Below are 26,689 nucleotides of genomic sequence, written 5' to 3'. Positions count from 1 at the left end.
AAGCACTGTACCAACTGAGCTATGTCCCCAGCCCAGGCTATCTATTTTTGACTTAATTGTTGTTGTTGCTGTGTTGTTTTTTTGGTACAGATCATGTGGTTCTATTTTCAACTTAAGAATTCTCTCTGACTGTCCAGGGAGTATTTACAAGCACAGATTTACTTCTGATATCATATAAAATTGTTAACTTTGGTAAAAGAACAACTTAAGAAAGAATATATTTGGAAAATAACTATTACTTGTTGAAACATAAAGGTAAGTCCCAACTAAAATGAGAACATTTTAAACACTAATATATTTTCACAAGCTCCCACCATTTTCTGGTTTCTTATAAAATTGAAGCTGTCAAAGTTCTTATGTGTGATTGTGTTAATAGGGGTTTGATTATTATTTGGGTCATTTAGATTTCCTTAGTTTGATGGCCACAGTTTGCACTCTTAAACCTACTTAGCCATATCAGAATTGGTTGTCAAAATTATTAAGCCAGAGAATATGCAAATATCAGTATGAAAACCAACACAAAAGTTACTATAAAAATAATTTAATTGAAGTTAAATTATTAAAAAGTAATAACCTGTTTGATTCTGTACTGATAATATATTTTCCACATATGAAGGTAAACACACACATGAACACACACACACACACACACACACCCCCAATTCAATCAGTTTTCACTAAGAGATAGTACAAAAAATAATATATAATGGGTTATAATTTGAAAATAATTTATATTGAGCTTGAAAATGCATTGCCATGTACCTATGAATGTATCAATTCTAAAGAAAAATAAGCTATCACATTTTGAATACATTATTTCAAAAAAAGTAAAAGTAGAGTAGGAAAACACCTCAAGTTTCTGGCAATAATGACAACAAAAATACTAGGCAGTGGTATAACTAATGTCACAATGAAGACTGTATCTCAATGTAAATACTCTTCCTTCAAAAAGCAGAATAGAATGTGTGTGTATATATGTATACAGCCACACACAGGCAGTTAAGTGAAACCATATAAATAATTTCTACATTAAATAAGTCCTGTTCATTTTTATAGTACTTTCCTAAATAACTTCATGTTTTCTTTCTAAAATGATTTTAACAATATCCCTATAATAAAAGGTAAGATATTACTCCTACTGCTAAGAAATTACTAAGACAATTGAGGAACAAAGATCTTAAATAAACTTTAAAAGGTAATGCACTGAAACTGTCAAAGCCAGGTAGTTCCCAGTTCAGAGTTCCCTTCATTGGTCTTGTTAACCTCAAACACTACAGAGAAAATCTTTTTGATGTGAACTTTCTCAGCAAAAAGAACTCTTCCTGTGATATGTATTTTAACTATCAAGTTTATTTACCATTAATACTTGGCACCTGCTAATTGGGATTTCTTCTTTAGCCATAAATCTTGAGGAAAATAGGGTAGGAAAAGCCTGGAAGAGGAGGTAAGATCATCAAGAGAAATACCAATCTCTGAAGAGATGTTTCAGTGAACTGCCCAGGAAGTTGGATAACACTCTTTCTCCCACATTGACTAATTATATCTTCCCAAAATACTTAGGTTGTGGATAGCAATCAAGTTCATTAACTATTTCTTTACAGATAAGAAAACTGAGACTTGTCATAGAGAAACCAGAGTATTAATATTTAGTTGCTTAACTTGTGAGTCTGTAACAGAAAGTCTCTGGCACTAAAAAATTCATCATAGAATAAAAGCTCCTACTCCATAAAATAACAGTAGTTGATTAGTTATTTAATGCAATATAAAGTGACTCTCCCAACCATTCGTATTTGCAGTTAACCTATATGAAATTATGTTCTGCAACAAAATGTTATTTTTAAAAATCTAGAGTACTAAAGAATGCTTTTTAAATAGCAAATGATATTCAAGGAACACAAAAAAGATAATCCTGTCTTTTCTCTCTACCTCTGGCTCTACTGTTTTACAAAATTGTCCTTTTTTTAAAAAAAATATATTTTTTAGTTGAACATGGACACAATACCTTTATTTTATTTATTTTCATGTGGGACTGAGGATCAAATCCAGGGCCTCACAAGCACTCTACAACTGAGCCATAACCCCAGCCCCAAAATTGTCTTTTATTTTTTGTCAGGGTACAAAATTTTCCAATAGTGTCTTAATTTATGGGAGTATACTCTTTCCACAAATGGTACCAAAAGAAGTATTGTTCTTGAGCCCTTCCTTTTAAGTATCACCAGATTTTCATCCCATTCCTTTAATAGCCTGGGATTTCAAGATGCTGGTTGCTCTCATTTGCTTTCAAACCTCTGGGCATTTTAAGAAAATATATTACAGAGACGGATTATATGAAAATGAGTGCTAACTTTATAATTATTAGTTTGCAATTTTGAATGATCTTCTAAATTGGTTTAAAATCATCATTTCATTTGTCAGAGTGGGAAAAGCTAATAAAATTTATATAATCTTTATTATGGGAGTAAATTTGTTTCCTAGTAAATGAAAGGTCCTTGACCACAAAGGTCGAGTTTAACAATTTTTAGGAAATAACCAGATGTACCAGAAAGGAAAATGACCACATTAATAATAAATAGTAAAGCCACTGGTCCAAAAAGATAATCTGAACTATCCCGTCTTTTTAAAAAAGAAAAAAAAACTTACCCAGTGTTCCACAGGGCTTATTTTTATAAGTGCAGATATCATATCTATAGAGGAGAAAAAAGAGAGGTGAAATTTGTAATCTGATCAAATTTGTAAAATTTTTTTTGTGTGTTCATCACATTTCTTTCTTGGATCTCTGGTTGTCAGACCATAATCAATGCAATTATGAGCAGCCAGCTGGAATGTTAGCATTGTCAAGACTCTGGGGGACACAGCAGGCTACACAGTACTCCCAGCCTCTGGCTGCAAGCCAATAGGACACCTGCCATTAAGAAAGAAGGTTAAAGTGAATTTTTGTAATAGAAAGTTCCATAAAATTATCTACCACACTGTTTTGAAGCTATTCTAGCTTGTCTGCAGACTACTACTGCTTCTACAAAAAGCAAATGGGTAGCTTTTTATTCCCAAGTTCTTTTGAATCTGATGGATTTTTTTCTTACTATATCCAGAGACTGTATTTTATGTTGCCTAGCCATATGCACTATTTGGAATTCCTTCTACTCTAACATGGGTTCTTGTTTTTTAAAAAGTAAAATGTAATACAACAATGGAAATTAAATTTATATTACATATATCCCCTAGTTGTATACCAGCAATTAAGCATGCTTAAAATACAAATATTTTAAGCGATTTTACAAACAGATAAATGTAATGCTCAATAGAAAGCCTTCCTAATGTTAGTCAGATTTATTCTAATGCTCACTGAAATTCCTAAAAATTCCCTTTCCCTATATTTAGAATTTCAAACTCTTCATCCTGTTCATTTTACATTTGAGGAAAGAGTTTTTGTTTTCCTCTTGAAGAATCTTTTCTTTTGAACATTCGAATATTTATCCCCTGGCTTCTCTTGCAATTGGTAAGCCATGGATCACAGTGTTTGCAACACTCTTGTATGTAAAATAGGGAAGGTAGCAGCTCAGTTCACAATAGCTTGGTTGAGGAAACAACCTAGATACCCTTCAATAGATGAATGGATAAAGAAACTGTGGTATATATACACAATGGAATATTATTCAGTCATAAAGAAGAATAAAATTATGGCATTTGCAGGTAAAGGTATGGAGTTGAAGAATATGCTAAGTGAGATAAGTCAATCCCCAAAAACCAAAGACCGAATGTTTTCTCTGATAAGTGAATGATGATACATAATGGGTGGGGGAGGGGCAAGGAAGGATGGATTGTGTAGAGGGAAATGAGGGGTGTGGAGGGGGCAGGAGAAGTAAAGATAATGGAATCAGACAAACATCATTACCCCATGTACATGCATGATTACACAAACAGTGTGACTTTACTTTGTGTACAACCAGAGAAATGAAAAGTTGTACCCCATTTGTTTACAATGAATCAAAAAAAAAGAAATAAAATAAAATAATGCAATTAAACATGAAAAAAAAGAAGGTACCAGTATACTCCCAAAAGTATACTCCAGGTGTCACAGTCAATTTATTTTGTGATCATAGTGGGTTATGGCTGTTGCATTACATAGACACAACTCATTCAAGCAATCTTAAAAAAAAATGTAAACAAATACTTTTCATGGGTAATGCAGATACAGATGTTTAAACAGCATCTATTTCCAAATCTTCAAATTCCATATGTGCCTTTTCTAAAATTGATCTGTCTGAGAATGCACTTGCAATCCACCAGTTTTCAAGCTGTCTTTCCCCTTTCATAATTATACTGTTCTACTTTTTAAAAAAGAAAAAGTATACATCTCATGCATCCCAAATCTTGTTATGGTGCATTATCCCAGGTTAGAAGTCTCCAGAACATAAAACAAAGGGGTAATTCAAGAAAGCACTGATCCTGGGAAATAATACCTTAGGAGCAAAGCAAGAAAAATTGAAGGGAAAGATGCTTATTTCATCCTGGCAAGACTCTGCCTTTCTGCTAGTCCTGTTTATAAATTAATCTGTATATCTGTATTACAATTAAAATTCAGAAATGGAATGGTTATCATAGAGTATATTCACATGTTCTTTTGATCTAAAAAATTAAATCAGATTTGTTATTGACAGACAATAAGTCTAATAAAGCAAGTAGTCTGGCAATGAGCATTGAGACAATCAGACTATATAGTAAACATTTTTCATGATTGGGTGAGCTAAATATGCAAAGATTTGACAAAATTCACCTAAAGCATATAAAAAATATATAATATATTTACTATAGTCTGGGCAACTACTTTAATGTATGGTAAAAAGAATTTTAGATAACAAATTTTAAATGTTCAAAGTGATGCATCATTTAAAAGAATCATTTAGAAGGTCAATGAAACAAAAATATTAGAGACCACAAGAACAATGTATATCCCCATGAAGAGCAGTCCTTTCTTATGTTACTTTGTCTCTATCTTTTATGCTGAATGTAATTATTATTTTATACTGAATATCACGATGAATATAATTTCATTTTGTAACTGTCCTAAATAATGTCATAAAAGCTAAAGTCATCAACCAATAATGCAAACTAAAACATCTTAGACTAAGGTGATTCCATTTGCATTTTCTTCAGGTTTCCCCAATACTTTGACAGGTCTATAGAATTCTTTATAACATACTATGTAGAAAACAAATGTAAACTCCTCATGACTTTTGTATTCTATTTACACTGTATCCTTCTCTATTCTATGTTCACAGGGAGCAATCACAATCTATGTGTTATCTTTAATACCAAGTACTGAAGAGGAAAAATTTTACTTTAATTCCTTCATCCATGGATTTTTCTGAGCATTTTAGCAATCTAAGTAAGGCAATTGTGGTCTATTTGGGAAAAGACACAAGTATATAAGCTCCTAGATAATGTGGAAAGAAAATTAAATGCAATAAATATAAATTTATAAAATATAACCAATATTTGTAAGCGATTACAATGATTGTTGCCATAATTGAGTTTTACACAAAATACTCCACAGAGGAAGAAATGATTCTACCTAGAAAATGAGGAAATAGACACCTATAGGTCATAACATTTCAAACAGTTTTAAACTGTTTAGCCAAATAAAAAAGAAAAGTGAATCCAGGCACAAAATAGAATACTCAAAGGAACAGTGTTCAAAGGGTCTGGCATAAACAGGAAACTATGGGAAGTTCAGAGAGGCTGAAACCTTGAATGGTTAGAATGAAATATCAGAAAATGAGTTTAGAGAGGTGGGGATGGGACAGATTATTAGGTATATTGAATGATTAGCCAGATTTTTTCTGATAGGCAAAAGCAACTTAGAAAATAGTTTGCATAGTAGGGAAGTTTTTAAAAGTATATTTAATTGGTTATATATAGATATTGAGTTTGTATGTGTGTGTGTGTGTGTGTGTATTCAGCAGATATCTGAGGAAGAAGTGGGAGAATAGGGAGAATGTAATGATTTTATTGTGTATGTTTCTGTATAACCAACATAATCAGAAAGTATTTTAGCTATGCTTCTCTCTGGTGATCAACACAAAAGATAATGGATAACTAGTCTAATAAGTTAACAAATGTTTTTTAAAATGTATTTTGCTTTGAAAAAAATTAGTGGGGTTCTAGATCTCTAGATGGGCAAAATACTTGACACACCACCCCACTTTTCACAAACATACAAGAATTCAGCAAGTTTTGCAGGCTGTACACTTAAGTAAAAATCTAAGAGTTGTCCTGTAGGTCCATTAATTGGTTTGTGGCATTATTATGCCTGATGACAAAAAGAATGGTAAAATAATTCTGTCCTTAAAATATGTCCATGTATATAATGAGTGCATTTTTCATGCAGTTTTTTCAGAGCACATAAATAACAGAGCTGTCATCAAGCTTAAAATGAGTATGAACCATTTTGTGTCTTCTTGTTTATTTAATAAATAGTTTTATGTGTAATCAGAATTGGACCTCAACCTTCCCTTCATTGTAACTAATAACAATCCTTACCCACTAAGAGTTTGCCTAATCATATTAGCTTAGGTGAGTTTGCAACAATAAAAAAGCATGATTGATGGAAAAAAGACATGATAGGAAAATAAGAAAAATCATTTATGTATGGCTTTATCAACAATGATACCTATTTCTATAGATTTATATTCTTTAGGCTATTCTTACAATTGTCTTTTCTGAATATATATCACAGTTTAAGAAAAATACTGTGAACAAAAAAGAAGACTTCAGTCATAGATTAAAAACTTTAGACGATTTTATCCTTGAATTACATAATGCAGAATCAAGCTGATTGATATTATAAATTGAGAATGATAAATCTTAAAAATTAAACTTTTTATTCAAGGTAAATTTCCTCAACTACACTGAATTTTTACTTCAATATAGAATTGAATACAAATATTTTCCTATGTCTTACTGTGAATGTTTGCTTACTATTGTGTTACCTGCACATAAAATGTTCAACATCTGCAAAGTGATCACTTGAGAAATTTGGATAATTTTTAAATTGTTTTTAATTGTTATTTTTATATTTTATAAATTTATTATTCCTCCATATTTTATCTTTAAAATTTTTTTGTGGGTTATATCTTATTCTATCCATTTTTTATTCCTGTTTTCTTTCTTTTTCATGTGTAAGTACTGATTCTTTCCTCTCCTTCAAATTATTCTCTTTGCTATCAGCTCATATTGCTACAAACATGAAGAACCTTGAGAAGACACCTAATTCAAGCCGTACTACATTTAAGCCATTGTCTCTCAATAGACCAACTACAAACCAGTTTATTTCAGGTCTTTCTCTTGACCTTCTCAGTTGTACCTTGTATCATACTCATTTCCTATCCCATCAACCCTTCTCTTCCTTTAGACTTGAGCCAATCAGAAGAAAATGCAAAGATAGTTAATGCAAGGGATCCCAAAGATATAACTGGTGTGTTTTTTGGACTTAACTTGTAGTATGTGAATTGAAGAAATGGGAGACTGAAGGAAAGGAGTTCTTATTGCCCACAAATCATTCACTACTAAATGTTGACTAACTTGATGTGGCAGGAGCCCCTAAATACAGAGCTGTAATCTAAACTTCAAGCTATTTTAATAAGTACACTGAAGCAGGGAGTGGTGATGCACGCCTGTAATCCCAGCAACTTGGGAGGCTGAGGCAGGAGGATTGCAAATTTGAGATCAACCTCAGAACTTAGTGAGGCCCTAAGGATTTAAGGAGAAATTTTTTAAAAATAAAATGGGTGGGGAATATGGCTCAGTAGTTAAGTGCCCCTCAGTTTAATCCCTGGTACACCTGGTACCAAAAAAAAGAAAAAGTACACTGGAATTCTAAGAAGTAAGAGAAGAGCTGAAATGTAACAAGAAAAGATTCTCTGGATTCTCATTCTGAATTTGGATAGAAAACACCACCTTATCACTGTGCCATTTTTTTGTTTGTTTGTTTTCTTTTACTGAAAGATAAAAAGGCTTAAAAGCAAATGAAAAAGAATTAAGAAACATGATTTTAGGGAATCTACATAAAGCCTGGTGTTTAAAGGAAATCAGCATTCTACTTTTAGATGAGTAGATGAATGCATATGTGGTCATTCCTTTACCCTAAATTAATAATGAGACTGGGCTGATGAAACAAGATCAAAACCAGAGAATTTAGTTGGCTTTCTATGGCTGTAACAATGGTATACTTTTATACTGTGGATACTTTCAACTCTTAATTTCTTAATCACTGTTGCTTAGGCATGACTATCATAAGAAACTGACCAAAACATGGTCAAATTTCAAGGTCTGCAAAATACAGAACCAGCTGAAAATTATGAAACACCTGGATAGTTCTTAAAACCTTTCCCCAAAACCATATTCTATCCTTATATAAGGAAACAATCGCTGTAAAGAAGAGTTCTTTTCAATGTTTTAATTTGAAAAGGGAACAACTTAAAATCTTAACTTCGAGTCTCATTGTTTAGCACTGAGCCATACTGAACGCTGCTGGTTACTTCCAATCAACATGTTCTAGATACTGTATTGTCCCAGTTGTTTCTCTCAGGTGTGGTGGTGAAGGAGGTTCAAGACATGCTACACCAAAATATGGTACCTCACATACTGAATATTTAAAGCTGAAGGAATTTGAGAGAACAGCAGAAGCGAGAAGCTCACTCTGACTTTTACAGGTCCCTACTCTCCTGAAGCAAGTCATAAAACCTGGGAAGGATTTTCTGTTCCCCCCTCCATGAAGCATGTCTTATAACCCTCATATAAGTATGTTCTCATACTAGGGGAGAAATATCCTTATCTCTGAAGATAAAGGGCCACAGACAAGGATCTGAAAAAAACAGAACATGCTAAATTTCCCTTCTGTTGCTCACCATTAGATCATACCCTTTTTCATATTTATAATATCATATTTTTCCACATCTGCTATCTCATATTTATAATAAATTTCTCCACTAGTGTCATATTTCTCCACAAGTATCTACTCTCCTTCAAACCTATGGTAAAAATACACTCAGGTTTAACTGCTTCCTTGAGCCTTCATTTCCTTATGAAGTCCCTCATGTCGTATAAAACTTATATTGAATAAATTTGCTCTTTCTCTTGTTTATATATCTTTTGTCATATGGGCCTCAGCTATGAACCTAGGACGAGTAGAAAAAAAGATATTCCTCCTACTCTGCAGTGGTGAAGTCAAGTGATACAGACATAACTCTATTCAGAAGCTTTCTTTATGTGTACCAAGGGAGCAGCACTATAAAATGACTTCAAAAATTTAAAGATAACTGTAACAAAATATGGAGAGAAGAAAGATTATCTTAATCCAATATGAGGAAGAATTCCTACCACTTCATAATAAAAGAAAAAGATGATGACTTTAAATAAATAATAGTTTGGTTCAGTTTATGTAACTCATTTTACATGTTACCATCTTTGATAATACTTATCTCTTTATCTAAATAACTCCTATTTATCTGAGTAAAATTACCTGCTGATGCTTTTTTCATATTTTATACTGGTGCATTGTAGTTGTACACAATGGTGGGATTTGTTGTTACATATTCCTACACGCACACAATATAACAATACAATTTGGCCAATACCATCCCCCAGTGTTTCCCCTTTCTTTCTGACACTTTTGAATTCCTAAAATAAGACCAACCAAATGTTATACTATCTAATAAGCAGATACATTTATTATGATAATATTAACCACCTTATTCAGCAGTTCTTAAAGATATGTCAGGGTTATTTGCTTAATAAACATCAGGTACTTCTAACTACTGATTCTTATAATATGTCAGAGACTGCCCATTCTTTCATTTATGGCATGAGTTCGAGTATTACTATCAGTCTTTAAAATCCCTCCCTGTTTTGCTCATTGCTGTATCCCAGCATCTAGCAAAATACCTGGTGCTAAGGAATTATTTAATGTTTATAAAATTAAAATCTTCTGGAAAGGTTATATCAGTTTACACTTCCACAAATCCATTTCCCACTACCCTTAATTTCAATAACCTGATAACCACTCCAATTTCCAACCCTAATTTCCATTTTTCAAGAATCATTAATAGAAAGAAAATTATTTTTAAGGTATTAGCACAGTAAGATGATAAAGGTCTTGTATGTTTGGCAAGAAGGTCAGTACATATGGAACAGATTTGATACATGTAAACACATATAGAAAGATTCTTTCATATTAACAAATCAAAACTTTAAGCCATATTTTCAACAAATATTTACTAAAAGCTTATCAAGTATAAGGGGAAGAAAAACATGAACAAGACTGTCATAATTCCTCATCTTAAGAAGCTCAAAAATTTTTCAAAAATCAAAGGTTTAATTAGACTACCAAAAAGAGAAAGTGTTTTTACTCTTTTACGCCACTGGAGTACAATGTATTAGAGTAAACTTAGGTCATTTTGGAGTCATTTTAGTGTCTTCCCTCTCCTTTCTTCTTCTACATGAACTGGATAATCTCTCCTTGGCGTAACCATATCTATTTTTTCAGTTCTAACCCAAGTTATAACTCCCTAATTTTTACCCTTAGTTATCTTTCATTGGGATCAATGCAAACATCTTTTATCTGAAACTTATCTTATACATAGCTTACCATTCCTAAAATAGTTCTGCTCATGTCATTCTCCTACTAAAAAACTCAAACCATCTCCAAAAATCTAAACAATTTAGCTTAGAATTAAAGACCCCTCATAATCTAGCTTCAATTTACATTTCTAGAATTGCCTTTGCTTCTTCAAATATTTCTTCTATAGTCAATGCCAACTACACATCTAAAAAGTTCTTGATCTTTCCTGCATCCAAAACTTGTTCATGAAATAGCCTCCTTCCATTTTTTTTGTGAAATTTTAGATATTCTTTAATCTTAGTTAAAAAACATTATCTTTCATGAAAAAGCTATGTTTCTTCTCTAATTGTTACACATTCATGTGTTTCATATTTTCTTTCTTATGCCAGTTAGTTACATAACACTCATCTTCCTCCCAAATACTTTCATCAGTATTTAAAGGATATAATAAAATATGCCCATTCAACAAGGAGGAGGAGGAGGAGGAGGAGGAAGAGGAAAAGGAAGTCACCATCAAAACAAAATAAAACAAAAACAATGACTATGGGAGTTTTATGGGTATCTGATCCTTAGGATGTTTACGTTTCTCATTCTGAATTATCAAGTGGTCTTCAGATTATGATTAAGCTTTACATGTGGCTTAGCTACAAGAATTAAAAGTGCTAATTTCCTAATTTGTATATTTTATTCCATTGGCAGCAATATTTTTCATTATAAATCAAGTATCTCTTGATACACTGATTTTATACAGACTGTTTTGAAGAGTTTGAGAGAATATCTAAAACCTAGATTTGTATGCTAACAAAACCAGGTATTTAGATCTTCAAGGATAAGGGATAGGTTACAGAGTATTCTAAATTCACCTAGCTAATAACTGCCACCCTGAAAGACAGACATATTGCCATCTACAAGGAGTAGATAACCATAAACATAAAATCCTTTTGTAGCTGTACAAATATTGTTTTTAATATTTAAAAATGTATAACCAGGCCGCTCGGCACAGCGCTGGGACTCAGAGCAACAACTGGGGCTCCGGCGGCTGCCCAGGGGAGGAATGGCAAGGAGAGCTGTGTGGACTCAGGACACTGGGGCCTGCCCTGAGGAGGAGGAGGAGGAACGTGGCCGCTTGGATTCGGAGGGACTGCACCAGAGCTACAGGCGGTTGCCAGCGGAGGGGCTGCGTGGCAAGCTGTTTGGACTCAGAACGACGCTTCTGAACACAGGGGCCTGCCCTGAGGACAAGGAGGAAGAGGAGGAGCGCGGCCGCTTGGATTCACAGTGACTACACCAGAGCTGCAGGCGGTTGCCAGAGGAGGGGCTGCGTGGCGAGCTCTTTGGACTCAGACCACTTCTGAACACCGGGGCCTGCCCGGAGGAGGAGGAGGAGGAGGAGGAGGAGTGCGGCGGGTCGTTTGGACTCGCAGTGACTGCATTAGCGCTCCAGGCGGCTGCTCAGAGGAGAAGGCGAGTGGTGAGTTGTTTGGACTTAAAGTGACAGCTCCTGAACACAGGGGGGCTGCCTGGAGGAGAAGCGTGGTGGGTCACTTGGTCTTGAGTGGCTGCACCAGAGCTCCGGGCGGTTGCCCAGAGGACCCGTGCAGCGGGTCACGTGGATTCAGAGCCACTCAGAGCGACCGCTCCTGAACACCCGGGGGGTTATCTGGAGGAGGAGGAGGAACGGGGAGGGTCACTTCGACTCGGAGTGATTGATTGCCCAGGGCTACGGGTGGTTGGTGGGAGGTGGAGGCACGCAGTGAGTTTCTTGGACTCCTAGTGACCGCACCAGAATACTGGGCGGCTGTCTGGAGGAAGAGGCGTGTGGCGGGTCTCTGGGACTCAGAGCGATTGTACGGGGCAACAGGTGGTTGCTCAGAGGAGGGGCCGCATAGCCAGGTGATTAGGTGCAGAGCAGGGTCCCAGGATCTAGGAGGCTTCTTGGTGGAAGAGCCGCACAGAGACAGGCTTAGGGCGGAGCGAAGGTTCCAGGCCTGCGGGCAGATTCTCTGAGGAGGGGCAGCCTAAGGAGATTCATCTGCGAAGGGTGAGGCTCCCAGGCCCAGGAGGTAGGGCCGGGCCCCTGGGAACTTTGCAGAGGAAGGCAGCCCAGCCCAGGCGGTAGCTGTAAATTGAGGGGAACCTCTAGGAGGGAACTGACCAGCGAGACCTCCCCACTGGGTGAGTCTTCCCTGCCGGGTGAGGTTTCCCCACAAGGACGGTAAAACCAGAGACTCAGGCCCAAACAGGCCTTGCCTTAGTCCGCAGCCTAGGTCCCCTTTGGATGACCACTGATCAACAAGTGGAGGCACCTCTGCCCACTAGCAGGGATTATACCCCACCTGAAGGCCACCACTCCTAGAGAGGCAGCTTCCTTGTGGAGCACCGCATTATCAACTTCCTCCAAGACATCAGCCTACTGAAGGCTAAGGGGGGATATATATAGAAATCTTCAGGGACATTGTAAGTCAATAGAGGCAATCTGCAATATCTCAGCAGTCCACTGATACCTGAACAATATGAGAAAACACAGAAAGAAAATGCTGCAAACAAATCTAGATGTTACATCAATAAAACCCAATGACAGCATGGCAGAAGAAATGACAGAAAAGGAGTTCAGAAATGACAGAAAAGGAGTACATAATTAAAATGATCAGAGAAGCAAACGATGAGATGAAAGAGCAAATGCGTGCACTGAATGATGAGATGAAAGAGCAAATGCAAGCATTGAATGATCGCACCAATCGACAGTTAAAAGAGCAAATACAGGAAGCAAAAGATCATTTCAATAAAGAGTTAGAGATATTGAAAAAAAAAACAAACAGAAATCCTTGACATGAAGGAAACAATAAACCAAATTAAGAACTCCATAGAAAGCATATCCAATAGGATAGAACACCTGGAAGACAGAACATCAGACATTGAAGACAAAATATTTAACCTTGAAAACAAAGTTGAACAAACAGAGAAGATGGTAAGAAATCATGAACAGAATCTACAAGAACTATGGGATATCATAAAAAGGCCAAATTTAAGAATTATTGGGATGGAGGAAGGCCTAGAGAAACAAGCCAAAGGAATGAACAATTTATTCAATGAAATAATATCAGAAAATTTCCCAAATCTGAAGAATGAAATGGAAAATCAAGTTCAAGAGGCTTATAGGACTTCAAATACACAAAATTACAACAGACCCACACCAAGGCACATTATAATGAAAATACCGAACATACAAAATAAAGACAGAATTTTAAAGGCTGTGAGAGAAAAGAACCAAATTACATTCAGGGGGAAACCAATACGGATATCAGCAGATTTTTCAATCCAGACCCTAAAAGCTAGAAGGGCCTGGAACAACATTTTTCAAGCCCTGAAAGAAAATGGATGCCAACCAAGAATCTTATACCCAGCAAAACTTACCTTCAAATTTGACGATGAAATAAAATCCTTCCATGATAAACAAAAGCTAAAAGAATTTACAAAAAGAAAGCCAGCATTACAGAACATTCTCAACAAAATATTCCATGAGGAAGAGATGAAAAACAAAGAAGCAAATCAGCAAAGGGAGGAATTATCCTAAAGGAATTGTCAAATAAAGGAGGAAACAAGTTGTGTCAAACAAATAAATAAATAAAATTTAAAAAATGAACCAAATGACCGGGAAACCAAATCATATCTCTATAATAACCCTGAATGTTAATGGCCTGAATTCATCAATCAAAAGACATAGACTGGCAGATTGGATTAAAAGAAAGATCCAACAATATGTTGCCTGCAAGAGACTCACCTCATAGAAAAAGATACCCATAGACTAAAGGTGAAAGGATGGGGAAAAATATACCATGCACATGGACTCAGCAAAAAAGCTGGAGTATCCATCCTCATTTCAGATAATGTGGACTTCAAGCCAAAGTTAGTCAGAAGGGATAAAGAAGGACATTTCATACTGCTTAAGGGAAGCATAAATCAGCAAGATATAACAATCATAAACATCTATGCCCCAAACAGTGGCTCATCCATGTATGTCAAACAAATCCTTCTCAATTTCAGAAACCAAATAGACCATAACACAATAATACTAGGTGATTTTAACACGCCTCTCTCACCACTGGACAGATCTTCCAGACAAAAATTGAACAAAGAAACCATAGATCTCAATAACACAATCAATAATTTAGACTTAACGGACATTTATAGAATATACCATCCAACCAAGAGCAAATACACTTTCTTCTCAGCAGCACATGGATCCTTCTCTAAAATAGACCATATATTATGCCACAAAGCTAACGTTAGCAAATACAAGAAGATAGAGACACTACCATGTATTCTATCAGATCATAATGGATTGAAGTTAGAAATAAATGAAAGAGTAAAATACAGAAACTATGCCAACATCTGGAGATTAAACAATATGCTATTATATGATGAATGGATAACAGAAGATATTAGGAAGGAAATTAAAAAATTCTTAGAGGTAAATGAGAACAAAGAAACATCATATCAAAATCTCTGGGACACTATGAAAGCAGTACTTAGAGGGAAATTTATTTCATGGAGCGCATTTAATAAAAGAAGTAGGTGAAGGTAATCTTGCTTGAGAAAGAAACCAGAGCACTAGGAGAAAGAGGAAGAAATGGCAGCCTCTCCGGTTAGTTTTTTACAGGGTGTGCTGACATTCAGGGATGTGGCCATAGAATTCTCCCAGGAGGAGTGGAAGTGCCTAGACCCTGCTCAGCAGGCTTTGTACAAGAACGTGATGCTGGAGACCTACAGGAACCTGGTCTTCATGGAGCAGAATATCCAAGATTCATTCCAGAAATTGAGAAATAGAAGATATGAAATTAGGAATCTTGAGAATTTACAAATCAGTAAACAAGGGATTAAGGGTGAGTGTGGAGAGGAGAGAGAAGATTGTCATGGACCTATCCACTATGCCGCATCTCCCTCTGACAGAACTGGGAGAGAAGATGAACATCAAGCATCTTCCAAAAGAAATGACTTTGAGACAGGAGTTCATGTGGATTCAGGTGCTTCTGTGAGTAAACATGTATGTCCACTTTGGAAACATTGCTTTACTCAGAATAATAATGTAGTAAATCAGCAAAGAAACATAGATTATGATGCAAAGGATCATTTGAGTCATTGTGCATATGGAATTGGCTTCAACTGTCATTCAAATATTTCTGAAGACAAAAGATTTCAAAACACAGAAAAAAAATCTCAATGTGATTCAAGTGGTAGTTCCAGTACAAAATGCATATTATTCCCCCACCAACACTTCCTTCAGCCTTGCTCAAATATCTGTGGTTTACATAAAAATCAGATGGCCAGTGTCAGCAAAATGTTGCTTAAAAAATGTGAGCTCATTGGTAATGGTGAAAAAATTTACTGCCATGATGAATCTGAGGGGGTTACTGCTGAGGGATCTAACCTAAGTAAACGTGAGCATACCTATGTCAGGCAGGGAACTCATCGACACAAGAAATCATGGGAAAACTCTAACCATGAATCAAATGACTCTGAACCTCCGAGCTCTCATTTTACAGAGAGCCATGAGAAGTGGGGAAAATGTGATGAAGTACTTGCTCAGTGCTCAAAACCTCTCACCCATCCAAATGTCCAGATTTCAAAGAGGGCTTTTGAATGTAAGAAATATGGCATACTCTTTAGTCAGTCCTCAGTGTGTATGCAACATGAGAAAATTAATACTAGAGAAATGCCCAGCAGACATAGAGATGAAAAATATAGACAATCCTCTGATGAGTCATCAAACCAAGCTGGACATAATACAATATGCACTGAAGAACAGTCATGCAAAATCAGGGAATTTGATGAATCGTTTACTCTATATTCAAATCTTGAACAACAGCAGGAAATACACAATGGAGAGAAACGTCATAAAGTTGAAGATTGTGAAAAATCCTTATCTACTTCCTCACATCTTGTGGTGCATAAAAAAATCCATACTGGGGAGAAACCCTACAAATGTACAGAGTGTGGCAAAGTCTTCATTTCTTCCTCAGGACTTCTTGATCATAAGATAATTCACACTGGAGAGAAACCTTACAAATGTAAAGAGTGTGGCAAAGCCTTCACTTTTCCCTCAAGCCTTTATGTGCATCATAGAATACATACAGGGAAGAAACCTCACAAATGTGAACATTGTGGAAAGGCTTTTACTTATTCCTCACAACTTGTTATTCATCAGAGAACCCATACTAGAGAGAAACCCTACAAATGTAAAGAGTGTGGCAAAGCCTTCACATTTCCCTCGAGCCTTTGTATGCATTATATAATACATACAGGAGAGAAACCTCACAAATGTGAACATTGTGGAAAGGCCTTTATTTATTCCTCACAACTTGTTATTCACCGGAGAATCCATACCAGTGAAAAGCCCTACAAATGTAAGGACTGTGGCAAAGCTTTTATATCTTCCTGGAGACTTCTTGGGCATAAGAGAATCCATACTGGAGAGAAACCCTACCAATGTAAAGATTGTGGCAAAGCCTTTGTTTCTTCCTCAGGTCTTCTTCAGCATAAGAGAATCCATACTGGAGAGAAACCCTACCAATGTAAAGATTGTGGCAAAGCCTTTGTTTCTTCCTCAGGTCTTCTTCAGCATAAGAGAATTCATACTGGAGAGAAACCCTAAAATTGTCAAGAGTGTGGCAAAGCCTTTGTCTCTTCCTCAGGACTTCTTAGACATCAGAGAATCCACACTGGAGAGAAACCCTACAATTGTAAAGAGTGTGGCAAAGCCTTTGTCTCTTCCTCAGTACTTCTTGTACATCAGAGAATCCATACTGGAGAGAAACCTTACAATTGTAAAGAGTGTAGCAAAGCCTTCACTTTTCCCTCAAGCCTTTATGTGCATCATAGAACACATACAGGGGAGAAACCTTACAAATGTGAACATTGTGGAAAGGCCTTTATTTATTCTTCACAACTTGTTATTCATCAGAGAATCCATACTGGAGAGAAACCCTACAAATGCAAAGAGTGTGGCCAAGCTTTCATTTCTTCCTTAAGACTTCTGAGGCATCAGAGAAGTCATGATAGAGAAAAACCCTAAAAACTTGAACATTATTAAAAGTCTCCTACTGGTGCCTCACATCTTTTTGTGCATCACAGATTCCATACTAGATAGAAACCTTACAAATGTGAACATTGTAGAAAGGCCTTTACTCATTCTTCACTTCATGTTGTGCATCAGGGAATCCATGGGGATGTGAAACCCTACAAACATGAAGATTGTGGCAAAACATTTCCCCTCACATCTCACTTTAGGGATCATTAAAGAATGTGTACTAGAATCACATCCTAAATTTTCACTAATGTGAAAAATCCTTCAATCAATGGTCTTACCTTAATTGATATCAGACAGTGTATACTAGGGAGAAAATTTGAGAGTGTAAACCTTCTGGGAAAAGAAAACCTCCATTTTTCCTATCTCACACAATGTCACAGAAATCGTACTAGACATCTCCATACAGGAAATGCAGGTGAAAAGGTCTTGCAAAATATCAACTGAAGAGATTGCCAGTAGGTTCACAGGGAAAATAACTTTCTACATAGAAAAAATGTGTGGAATTATTTCATCAAGCAGAAAATGTCAACACACAAGAAAAGTTGTATGATGGAAGTGACTAAGGAACTGATAATTTCTTATGTTTATCTACAGCATGACAGAAAAGAATGTAAAGTCATAAAAATTGCATGATTTTGTCTGTTTCAAAGAAGCAGACAAGTTTGTCTATATAATTATATCCAATAGATACTGTTTTTGACTGCACAATATCTGCTATTTCAAAGTGTATATATTAGAGATTAATTTCACACTCAATTTTGGCTTGGCTACATCTTATTTCCTTGTGAGTACATGAACACTCAAGGTCAGTTTGTTGCATCACAGGTTGCAGAGGCCATTGCATAGTAAAGTGGCATTATTAATATTCATTTTCATGACCCATTATGTTAATGTATAAAATATATGAAGAACATCCATTGGTGGACATGCTTTGTGTTTGAATTATGATAGGATACAGACCATTCAGAAGCTTGATTTCAGGGCATCATTCTTCATCATAAAATTGAGAAAAGAATTTCAGAGTATGTGAAATGAAACATTTTACCTGTCAATCCTTAAGGAGAAAGGAACTGTCCAGTTCATGAAAATATTCATAAATATTCATAGTGGGGTATGTTTGAAGTCCTCAATGTTATTTGATGTTAGACAAATTTGACAAACTTCATCTGTCTCCTTGAAAATTTGAAAATACTTTTTGGAAAAGTTAATATATTTCAGCTTGACACTTCATAGCATTATAGCCTCATTCATTAAAAATGGGTAATGCAAAACTGCAACATCCTTAAGGGAGAAGAAAATGAGTGTTTCTTCAGAGCTGTTGATCTGAATTTTCACAAGGCCGCATGTGGTGGATTTTAACATCCTTCATTTAGTCTCTAAATTTTTTAGATAATAAAGTTTGTGTTTTAATTTTTAACATGAAAAAAAAAAATAAAATAAATAAAAGAAGTAAAACTCAACAAATAAATGACCTAACACTACAGCTCAAAGCCCTAGAAAAAGAAGAACAGAACAGCACCAAAAGTAGTAGAAGACAGGAAATAGTTAAACTCAGAGCTGAAATCAATGAAATTGAAACAAAAGAAACAATACAAAAAATTGACAAAATAAATAGTTGGTTCTTCGAAAAAATAAACAAAATTGATAAACCTTTAGCCACACTAACAAAGAGAAGACGAGAGAAAACCTAAATCACTAAAATTCAGAATGAACAAGGAAATATCACAACAGACGGGATTGAAATACAAAACATAATTAGAAGCTATTTTGAAAATCTATACTCCAACAAAATAGAAAATTTCGAAGACATCAACAGGTTTCTAGAGACATATGAATTGCCTAAACTGAACGAGGAGGACATAAACAATTTAAATAGACCAATTTCAAGTACTGAAATAAAAGAAGTCATCAAAAGCCTACCAACAAAGAAAAGTCCGGGACCAGATGGTTCTCAGCCGAGTTCTACAAAACCTTTAAAGAAGAGCTCATTCCAATACTTCTCAAAGTATTCCATAAAATAGAAGAGGAGGGAACCCTCCCAAACTCATTCTATGAAGCCAATATCATACTGATACCTAAACCAGACAGAGACTCATCAAGGAAAGAAAATTTCAGACCAATATCCTTAATGAACATCGACGCAAAAATTCTCAACAAAATTTTAGCAAGTCGCATACAAAAACATATTAAAAAGATAGTGCACCATGATCAAGTGTGTTTCATCCCAGGATGCAAGGTTGGTTCAACATCAGGAAATCAATAAACGTAATTCACCATATTAATAGACATAAAGTCAAGAATCATATGATTATTTCAATAGATGCAGAAAAAGCATTTGATAAAATACAGCACCCCTTCATGCTCAAAACACTAGAAAAAATAGGGATAGTGGGAACATTCCTTCACATTGTCAAGGCCATCTATGCTAAGCCCATGGCCAATATCATTCTAAATGGTGAAAAACTGAAAGCATTCCCCCTGAAAACTGGAACAAGGCAGGGATGCCCTCTTTCACCACTTCTATTCAACATCGTTCTTGAGACTCTGGCCAGAGCAATTAGACAAACCAAAGAAATTAAAGGGATACGAATTGGAAAAGAAGAACTAAAACTATCCCTGTTCGCTGATAACATGATTATATATTTAGAGGAACCTGGAAATTCCACCAGAAAACTCTTAGAACTCATAAGTGAATTCAGTAAAGTAGCAGGTTACAAGATCAATGCTCATAAATCCAACGCATTTTTATACATAAGTGATGAATCTTCAGAAAGAGAAATTAGGAAAACTACCCCATTCAGAATAGCATCGAAAAAAATAAAATACTTGGGAATCAATCTCACAAAAGAGGTGAAAGACCTCTACAATGAGAACTATACAACACTAAAGAAAGAAATTAAAGAACACCTTAGAAGATGGAAAGATCTTCCATGTTCTTGGATAGGAAGAATTAATATTGTCAAAATGGCCATACTACCTAAAGTGCTATACAAATTCAATGCAATTCCAATTAAAATCCCAATGATGTACCTTACAGAAATAGAGCAAGCAATTATGAAATTCATCTGGAAGAATAAGAAACCCAGAACAGCTAAAGCAATCCTTAGCAGGAAGAGTGAAACAGGGGGTATTGCAATACCAGATCTTCAACTCTACTACAAAGCAATAGTAACAAAAACGGCATGGTATTGGTACCAAAATAGACAAGGTAGATCAATGGTACAGAATAGAGGACACGGACACAAACCCAAATAAATACAATTTCCTCATACTAGACAAAGGTGCCAAAAATGTGCAATGGAGAAAAGATAGCCTCTTCAACAAATGGTGCTGGGAGAATTGGAAATCCATATGCAACAGAATGAAACTAAACCCATATCTCTCACCATGCACGAAACTAAACTCAAAATGGATCAAGGACCTCGGATTCAGACCAGAGACCCCGCAGATTATAGAAGAAAAAGTAGGTCCAGATCTTCAACATGTTGGCTTAGGACCAGACTTCCTCAACAGGACTCCCATAGCACAAGAAATAAAAGCAAGAATCAACCACTGGGATAGATTCAAACTAAAAAGCTTTCTCTCAGCAAAGGAAACTATCAGCAATGCGAAGAAAGAGCCTACAGAGTGGGAGAATATCTTTGCCAATCATACTTCAGATAGAGCACTAATTTCCAGAATCTATAAAGAACTCAAAAAACTCTACTCCAAGAATTCAAATAATCCAGTCAACAAATGGGCTAAGGAAATGAATAGACACTTCACAGAAGAAGATCTACAAGCAATCAACAAACATATGGAAAAATGTTCAACATCTTTAGTAATAAGAGAAATGCAAATCAAAACCACCCTAAGATTCCATCTCACTCCAATTTGAATGGCGATTATCAAGAATATGAGCAACAACAGGTGTTGACGAGGATGTGGGGAGAAAGGTACACTCATACATTGCTGGTGGGGCTGCAAATTAGTGCAGCCACTCTGGAAAGCAGTGTGGAGATTCCTTAGGAAACTTGGAATGGACCCTCCATTTGACCCAGCTATCCCACTCCTTGGCCTATACCCAAAGGACTGAAAATCAGCATACTACAGAGATACAGCCACATCAATGTTCATAGCTGCTCAATTCACAATAGCCAGACTGTGGAACCAACCTAGATGCCCTTCAATTGATGAGTGGATAAAGAAACTGTGGTATATAGATACAGTGGAATATTACTCAGCCATAAAGAATGATAAAATTATGGCATTTGCAGGCAAATGGATGAAATTGGAGAATATCATGCTAAGTGAGATAAGCCAATCTCAAAAAGCCGAAGGACGAATGATATCGCTAATAAGTGGAGGATGACACATAATGGGGGGAGGGAAGGGTTAGTGTTAGGGTTAGAGTTAGAGTTAGGGAGGGGGGCAAGTATGGAGGAAGGAAGTACTGTATAGAGGGTAAAGAGGGGTGGGAGGGGTGGGGGGAAGGGAAAAAATAACAGAATGAATCAAACAACATGACTCTATGTAAATTTATGATTACACAAATGGTATGCCTTTATGTCATGTACAAACAGAGAAACAACATGTATCCCATTTGTTTACAATAAAAAAAAAAAGTAGCTGGGGAAAAAAAATGTATAACCATCCCAGCCCATAAAACAAAAATTGCTATAATTTTTATTTGAAAAAAGATGGTTTTCTAGCAAATAAATTGATATGTTGCTCTCCACTTAGAAAAAAATGACAAATTGTCCTACTCTAAAAATATATATATAACATATACTAGAGACTTTCTGAAACCACAGAAATTCAAAGAATCATAAGGGACTGCTCCCAACAACTGCATGCCAATAAACTAGAAGACCAAGGAAAAATGGATAAATTCCTGAAAATGTAAACCTATCGTGACTATATCAAGAAGAATTAGAAAATGTGAACAGATCCACAGCAAATAAAAGGTCAAAAGAAAGTTCCAAAAATGAAAAGCACAGGATATGATGGCTTCACAGATGAATTCTATCAGGTACCTTAAAAAGAAACTTTTCCAAACACTAGAAGAATAGCAAACATTTCTAAACTCATTTTATACACCCAACATTATCATGATACAAAAGACAGACAAGAAAATTACAAGGCAATTTCACAAATGAAAGTAGATGCAAAAATCCTCAACAAAATACTAGCAACTGAATTCAAATGGCATGTTAAAATGATGATACACCATGATCAAGTGAGATTCATCTCAGGACTCAAAGATGCATACACCAAACACTGAGAGGAGGAGGCCCCAAACTGTATGATTGTCTCAACATATGCAAAAAACCATTTGACAAAATTCAAAACCTTGTTGGTAAAAAATCTCAACAAATTAGATAAGGAAGGAATTTATAACAAGACAATAAAGTTCATATATGACAAGCCCATAGCTCATATCATACTCAGTGGGGAAAGTGAAAGACTTTTCCTCTAAGACTAAGAACAAGATAAGGATGTCCATTCTCACCACTTCTGGCTTTGGAAGTCCTAGCCAGAGCAACTGGAAAAGATAAAGAAATAAAGGGCATCCAAACAGAAAAGGAAGAAAACTGTCTCTACTGACATGAACTTATAGATAAGAAAGAAAATCCTAAAGACTCTACCCAAAAACTGTTAGAACTAAAAAACAAATATTGTAGCTAAAGAATACAAGAAGCAGCATACAAAAATCAGTAGCCCTTCTATATACCAACAATTACTTTTCTAGAAATCAAGGAAAATAATCCCACTTTCAATATTATAAAATATAATTAAATACTCAGGACTGCATTTATCCAAGAAGGTAAAAGATAAATACAATGGTGGAAATTGTAAAACACAGAAGAGAGAAATTTTAAAATACACAAATAAATGGAAAGAAATCACGTGTTCATGAGCGATTATTGAAACATCTATACTTCCCAAAGTGATCCACAGACTCAATACAATCACTATCAAAACACCAATGGTGGGCCAAGGTTGTGGCTCGGTGGTAGAGCACTTGCCTTGCATGTGTGAGGCACTGGGCTCAATTCTCAGCACCACATATAAATATATGAATAAAATAAAGGTCCATCAATAACTAAAAAAATTCTTTTAAAAATACCAATGGCATTTTTCACAGAAATAGGAAAAACAATTCTAAAATTTATATGGAACCACAAAAGAACCCAAAACAGTCATAGCAATCTTGAGCAAGAAGAACAAAGCTGAAGGCAATGCACTAATTTTAAAATTTACTACACAGCCATAGTAATCAAAATTGCTTAGACCAGGCACAGTGGCACAGGCCTATAATCCCAGCAACATGGGAGGCTAAGGTCAGAGGATTGAAAGTTTGAGGCCAGCCTTAGCAATTTAATGAGGCCCTGCCTCAAAATAAAAATAAACGAATAGAAAGGGCTGAAGATGTAGCTCAATGGTAAAGTTTCCCTGGGTTCTAACTCCAGTATCCAAACAAAAACAAAGAAAAAAAAAAAAAAAAACCCACAAGGTAGTGGCATAAATAGAGACACATAGTCACATAGTTCAATGGAACAGAATAGAAACCTCAGAAATAAACTCACACATATATAGTCAACTAATTTTTGATAAGGTACCAAAAATACACCTCAGAAAAGAACGGCCTCTTTAATAAATGGTGTTGGTGAACCAAAAAAAACAACAACAACAACAAAAAAAAAAAACACCCATATACAAGGACCAAATCAAAATTAATTAAAGATTTAAACATAGGACCGAAAAGCATAAAACAACAAAAAGAAACTCTAATAAAATGGGGAAATGTTGATCAAAGGGCACTGTTTGTTTGACAGGAGATATAAGTTTTTGAGATCTACTGTACAGTATGGTAATAGTTAACTTATCACATAATGTTATTTCAAAATAGCTAAGAGAATAGATCTTAAATGTTGATAACTGGAAGAAGACAAGTATGCAAGGTGATGGCACATTTATTAGTTTGATTTAATCATTCCACAGTATATTTAAACATTGCTCTGTACCCCTTAAATATATATAATTATTTCTAATTAAAAATAAAATTTTAAAACACTCTCTAGCATTAAGAAAGATCATATTTGACATCAACATATAATGAAAATGCTTTATAAACAATAAAAAATTGATTTGTCCATTTTAGATTCTTTCTAATACAAAGATTTATATAAATATTTTTATATACTTTACTACAGCTAATTTTTTTCTTTCTGTATTTATATTACAGCATCTTTTTAGCTTTATAGAACATGGTAGACCACAAAAGCTCTTTGCCTTAAAATAAAGTACACAGATTATTCTGTCTTCTTCCTCAAAAACCTCAAAACCAAAGAAGCTATTTAAATCAAGAAAGGAAGAACATAATATACATGTTAAGCATTTCTCAATAAGGAGAAGAATTTTACTATTGTTAGTAAATGGGTCTTTTAAATCTAGCCACAACCAACCAATATTCTAATTTGTTAGGCAGAACTTTGGCAGCTGATTTGCAAAAATAAATAATTTCTTAATTATAGTCAGGCAAACTGACAATATTGATTTTGAATCCCTGACTTCATTTTAAAATGTATATAAAAGGGATTCATAGAAAAAAACATTGCAATGTTTTAATTTTTAATTTCAATGTTATACAAAAGTTTAATCTAGAATAAAATACATTTAAATGCCAATGTAATTATTTCTCTTTTTTACTGACATTTAACTATCAAACCAATTAATAAACAACGTGTGTCATTTGCCTTCCAAAGTGCAGTTTGGTTAAAAAAAAGGTGGGTTTAAAAGAGACTTGGAGAGGCCATATTAACCACCCTTCTGATTTAATGGAACATCGTACATACTACATTATTTTATAAATTGAATTGCCCTATAACTCAAATGTTATTACAACTATCAAATCAACCAAATACATTTTCCATAATAACTGATCATCCTAAGTGAGAATTTCAAAATCAATTGTTAATCTTCCTCACTCAGAAAATGGTTAAAAATGCAAATGTACTTAAATGAGTCACAAGAATGATAAATTACTCAAATGCTCTTTGAGTTGCTTGATGTTATCAATATAAGTAAAAGCAGTGTTACAAAATACACTGTATATTCTAAAGTCACCTATTCTAATCTTTTAAGTGCAAAATATTCCTTATATGCAACCTAAATTCTTCACTAGTTAAATTCATTTCTTTTGGTTTGATCTTCAGTGAAGACTGAGAGCATCTGGCCTCTATCCTTCATGTACAAATTAAATACCTCTAAATCTTCTCTGGAATAATAATCCCTGTAAATATAAAGTTTTTCTTTTCAGTTGCTTTTTCAACCCTTTAATCATCTCTGTGGTCCTCCTCTGGACGTCATCCAAGTTTTGCATGTCCTTCTTTAGCAGTAGAGCCCAGAACAGGAAACAATGCTCTTGCAAGGGACTGACCAGCAGCAAGTACAATGGGGAAATAATTTCAACTTTCCTACATTCTGGATTCCTATTTATGTGACCAAGTGCTGAGTTTGCTTTAACCAGAATATTATATTGTAATTCATGCTAACCTTCTTATTTCCTTATTACTAAGGGAATTTCCAACTAGGCTAATCCTCCTTGGGACTTCACGCTATTTTGCCTCGCTAACCATACTGCTTTATGGTTTGTAGCCTGCTATGTACCATAATTTGAGTTTCTAATCAATATTCCAAATCGCTGAATAATTTTACTCTAACACTGCTCTCTACCATAATATAAGGCATATTTCTCTCCAACTGCAAATGTCAGAAATTATTAATATTGGGAACCTAACTGTGACATCTACAAGAACTGTTTGAGCGTTTTAAAAAGACTCAGTGGGGTGATCCAAGATGGCGGACCAGAGGGTGACTGCATCTGCAGTCGCTCCAGAACCCAGGATTCAAGAAGGGGAGGCATTGAGAGACTCGGACTAAAATAGATCCTCGGGGTGAGTCTCCCCCAACCAAAAGCGGTGAAGCGGTGAAGCGCTGCC

The 26,689-nt window shown here is 35.3% G+C and overlaps 1 protein-coding gene across 5 annotated transcripts in view; it reads right to left on the bottom strand.

Annotated features, from left to right (window-relative positions):
• ADAMTS6 (ADAM metallopeptidase with thrombospondin type 1 motif 6) overlaps positions 1 to 26,689 on the bottom strand; it is a 318,093-nt gene that overhangs the window by 171,063 nt on the left and 120,341 nt on the right. For all 5 annotated transcript variants that reach the window (XM_079144861.1, XM_079144865.1, XM_079144864.1 and 2 more), the window contains one exon: positions 2,641 to 2,684. In XM_079144861.1, coding sequence (XP_079000987.1) covers positions 2,641 to 2,684 — 44 coding nt within the window. The remainder of the gene's footprint in view (positions 1 to 2,640; positions 2,685 to 26,689) is intronic.

This window comes from Sciurus vulgaris (assembly GCF_902686455.1).
Source record: "Sciurus vulgaris genome assembly, chromosome: 6".
NCBI classification, from domain to species: domain Eukaryota; kingdom Metazoa; phylum Chordata; class Mammalia; order Rodentia; family Sciuridae; genus Sciurus; species Sciurus vulgaris.
The sequence above is the reverse complement of the archived record's forward strand: the minus strand, read 5'-3'. Positions and strand labels throughout refer to the sequence as shown.